The following is a 3,124-nucleotide window of genomic DNA, read 5'->3' as shown; positions in this document are numbered from 1 at the left end:
GCCGTATATGCACGTAACACTGATCACTCATGCAGGGGTGTGGCTTGGGGGGGTGGGTGTAGGGAGGTGGGTACTTTGGTGGAGGTGGTGGTGTCAAGGTGGCGTTCGTTCTAGGGTGTGTATTAGTAGTATTCAATGGGAGACATTGGAGCGAATAAAACCAAACTTCCGGTGTGTATGAAGCCTTTGGGGTGAAGAAAAAAACAGAAAGAACCAGAAATGCAGCATACATGTGTGAAGAAAGAGTTGTATAACAAAGTTATTACAGATGAGTAGGGTTAAAATTGTTTAAAAGTAAACACCATCCACCCACACCATGTCCAAAGTTTTGGGGCTGGACCATGAAACAGGGCCGATAAAATAAATAGAAAACAGGTTTGTGTAGACCTCCGCCAATGAAGCTGTTGGACAGAACATTTGACTATGTTACAACCTATTTTTTTTGTTTTGTAAGTCTTTCTGCCTTCTTTTGTGGAGTTAGAAAACTGGAATGTCTGTCTCACAATTCAATTAGCGGTCAATGGGGGCGTCTAGATTTCTAGGCTCGCAATGGTGAAGAATCTTTTTTTTAAATCCTGGTTGCGGTTCGTGATCTGGATCACCACCAAAATGTAATCATTTGTTCCTCTCGTCATTTCCAACAATGACAACAACAATTCCAACAACAACCGTTCATGACTTTTTGAGTTCACCTGCTGACAAACAGACAGACAGGCAGACAAACAGAAACAGACAGACAAACAGACAGACAAAAAACCAGCGTGACCGAAAACATAACCTCCTTGGCGAAGGTAATGAAGGAAAAAAAGGGGGAGGGGGAGTCTTGCATCGACGTAATTATTACCAATCCCTGCAGCTGCGGAGCTGTTCATTTCAGCACCGGCTTCAGGTCCATATGTCTTGGTGATAGCAGCAGTGCTGTGACACACGTGATGGCACATCACAGCACTGCCTAAATGCTTTTACTACACAGTATATGACTCGCTCTCAATTGTCTCATTGACTTTGAATGGGCTTTTAATTCTGCTGTATAATTACTCCAGTGTCAATGGCAATGCACTCTCTGCTTCTTTCATCTCATCCATCTCATTTAATTGACTATTGAAGACCAAATATCAACAATAAGCCGTAACCTAGTGGTATGGGAGTTGGTGTTTGGATCTGAGGGTTGCAGGTTCGAATCCCACCCTTGCCAATGGGATAAACCAGGGATAACCAGGATTACGGTAAGTTATTCATTTTATAGATTTCTTTAAAGGTGCACTGTGTAATATTTTTAGTGGTTTATTTCCAGAATTCATGCTGCCCATTCACAAATGTTTACCTTTACCTTTTTGAGCAATAGTGGAATTACACTTATAAAGTATGGCATTCCTGTTCGTCAAGTGTGCCGGGTGTGTTCTCTCGTGAGATGTAATCAATTGACAAGACAGTTTAAGAAATACTGAAAGGACACTTAAATTAGGCTACAAATATGATTTAATAATAATGATGATGATGATAATAATAATAATAATAATAATAATAATAATAATAATAATAATAATAATAATAATAATAATAATAATAATAATAATAATAATAATAATAATAATAATACAAAAAACAATAACAATAATAATAGTGCATGATGACATTTTAAACATGAATTAAATTAAATGTCTTTAACACATAGGCAGGAAGCCCATCTCTCTTGCCAAGTCCAAAATGCCAGGAATAGCTTCAAGTTTCTCCATAGCATCCTCAGGAAGAACAATACCCCCAGTGAGATCATCCAATGCCTTTGCCTCTTCTTTCCAACTCTTGTCTTGGATTGTCTCTGTCTTCCCATGATACTCGGTAGTGCATACTGACTGCATCATCAGCTTTTCTATGTTCTCAGCCTTACTCCTCAGCTCTCTGTACTTGACCATCATTTCACCATGGAGATTGATCATCTTCAGAAGGTCCTCTCTATGAAAGCCAGCGGTCTGAGAGTGAGTCGGGGTTCCACCAAAGGCCCCAGTGGAGAGGCTCGCAGGAGCTGCAGATGTGGACGACATGACGTCGACCCTTGGTGCTGCTAGTCCTCTGTGGGTCATGATGGCAGCCATCTGGGCTGGCTTGATCTGCTGACCAGGAAAACCTCCTTCTGGCAGATTGAGATTCCCCACAAACTTTAGAGGTCCAAGCTGTCTCAACAAAGCAGCTGTGCCATCAGATGTAGGAATGAGGTTGTTCATGTTGGGAAGAGCAGGTCCCACAAAGGAAATGTCCTTCCTCATCGGAGTCACCACAGGTCCATTCGAAGCCAGCTGGCTACCTCTGACACTGGTGGACTGAGGGTGGATCAAGTTGCCCACAAATCTCAGGGTCTGAGGTGCTGAGGTTGGAGGGTTGGTCATACCATGGTATTGCTGCTCCTGGGAAGTGGCTTGCCGCTTTTGGTACTCCTTCCAATACTTGCCTACAAATAAACAGTATGTATTAGGATCACATTTAACATAGGTAAAGTTATTGACAACATTAAAAGTAATAAAAGATTATGTTCTTACTGGAAGAAAACCGTGATGCCCGCACATATTTGTATGGGTGGTCAGACTGGGGCCTCCAATGAGAGGCCATGCCCATTTCTTCAGCAGAGTTGACATGGGAAAAGACTTGCTTAGAACGATGGCGTTCAGGCCCAATCCATGATCCACTCTGGTTGAAAGTATTCGGACAAAAAGCCATTGAAAATCCGTAGAAATCGCTCAGAAATCGCAGAGGTTTATCACAAGTGACTTGCCTTCAGCTTGCTCATGTGAGAAGTGACTAGATTTTGCCAACATTCTAGTTTGAACATTCTATTCCTCTAAAATTCTAAAGCTCATCCTTCTAATGAAAACATTTTGGTTGCCTAGCGATTATGATGCCACGAAGAATGTTCATAGCAGGAGGTGCAGTTCCTGTTGATTGAATTTAACACTGAAGTGATAAAAATAAATAAATAAACAAACAAACAAATAAATAAATAAATACAATTCCATGTAATTATTATTATTGTTATTATTAATTTTATTATTATTACTATTATTATTATTATTATTATTATTATTATTATTATTATTATTATTATTATTATTATTTTATCATTATTTGTTTT

The 3,124-nt window shown here is 39.8% G+C and overlaps 1 protein-coding gene across 1 annotated transcript; it reads right to left on the bottom strand.

Moving 5' to 3' along the window:
• Window positions 1–1,599: 1,599 nt before the first annotated feature.
• On the bottom strand, window positions 1,600–2,767 carry LOC134455074 (uncharacterized). The gene is made up of 2 exons (XM_063206132.1): window positions 2,535–2,767; window positions 1,600–2,446 (listed from the first exon to the last, which is right to left on the bottom strand). The coding sequence occupies exons 1-2, from the start codon at window positions 2,710–2,712 to the stop codon at window positions 1,665–1,667; spliced, it is 960 nt and encodes a 319-aa protein (XP_063062202.1). The 5' UTR covers window positions 2,713–2,767; the 3' UTR covers window positions 1,600–1,664.
• Window positions 2,768–3,124: the final 357 nt, after the last annotated feature.

The sequence above is a fragment of the Engraulis encrasicolus genome, chromosome 9, assembly GCF_034702125.1.
Source record: "Engraulis encrasicolus isolate BLACKSEA-1 chromosome 9, IST_EnEncr_1.0, whole genome shotgun sequence".
NCBI classification, from domain to species: Eukaryota; Metazoa; Chordata; class Actinopteri; order Clupeiformes; family Engraulidae; genus Engraulis; species Engraulis encrasicolus.
This window is presented reverse-complemented; position numbering and strand designations above follow the sequence as displayed.

Coding starts and splice junctions, on each gene's coding strand:
- LOC134455074 (XM_063206132.1), bottom strand. CDS start 2,712: ATGGCTTTTTGTCCGAATACTTTCAACCAGAGTGGATCATGGATTGGG. Junction 2,447..2,534: donor GGCATCACGGTTTTCTTCCA/GTAAGAACATAA, acceptor GTTTATTTGTAG/GCAAGTATTGGAAGGAGTAC.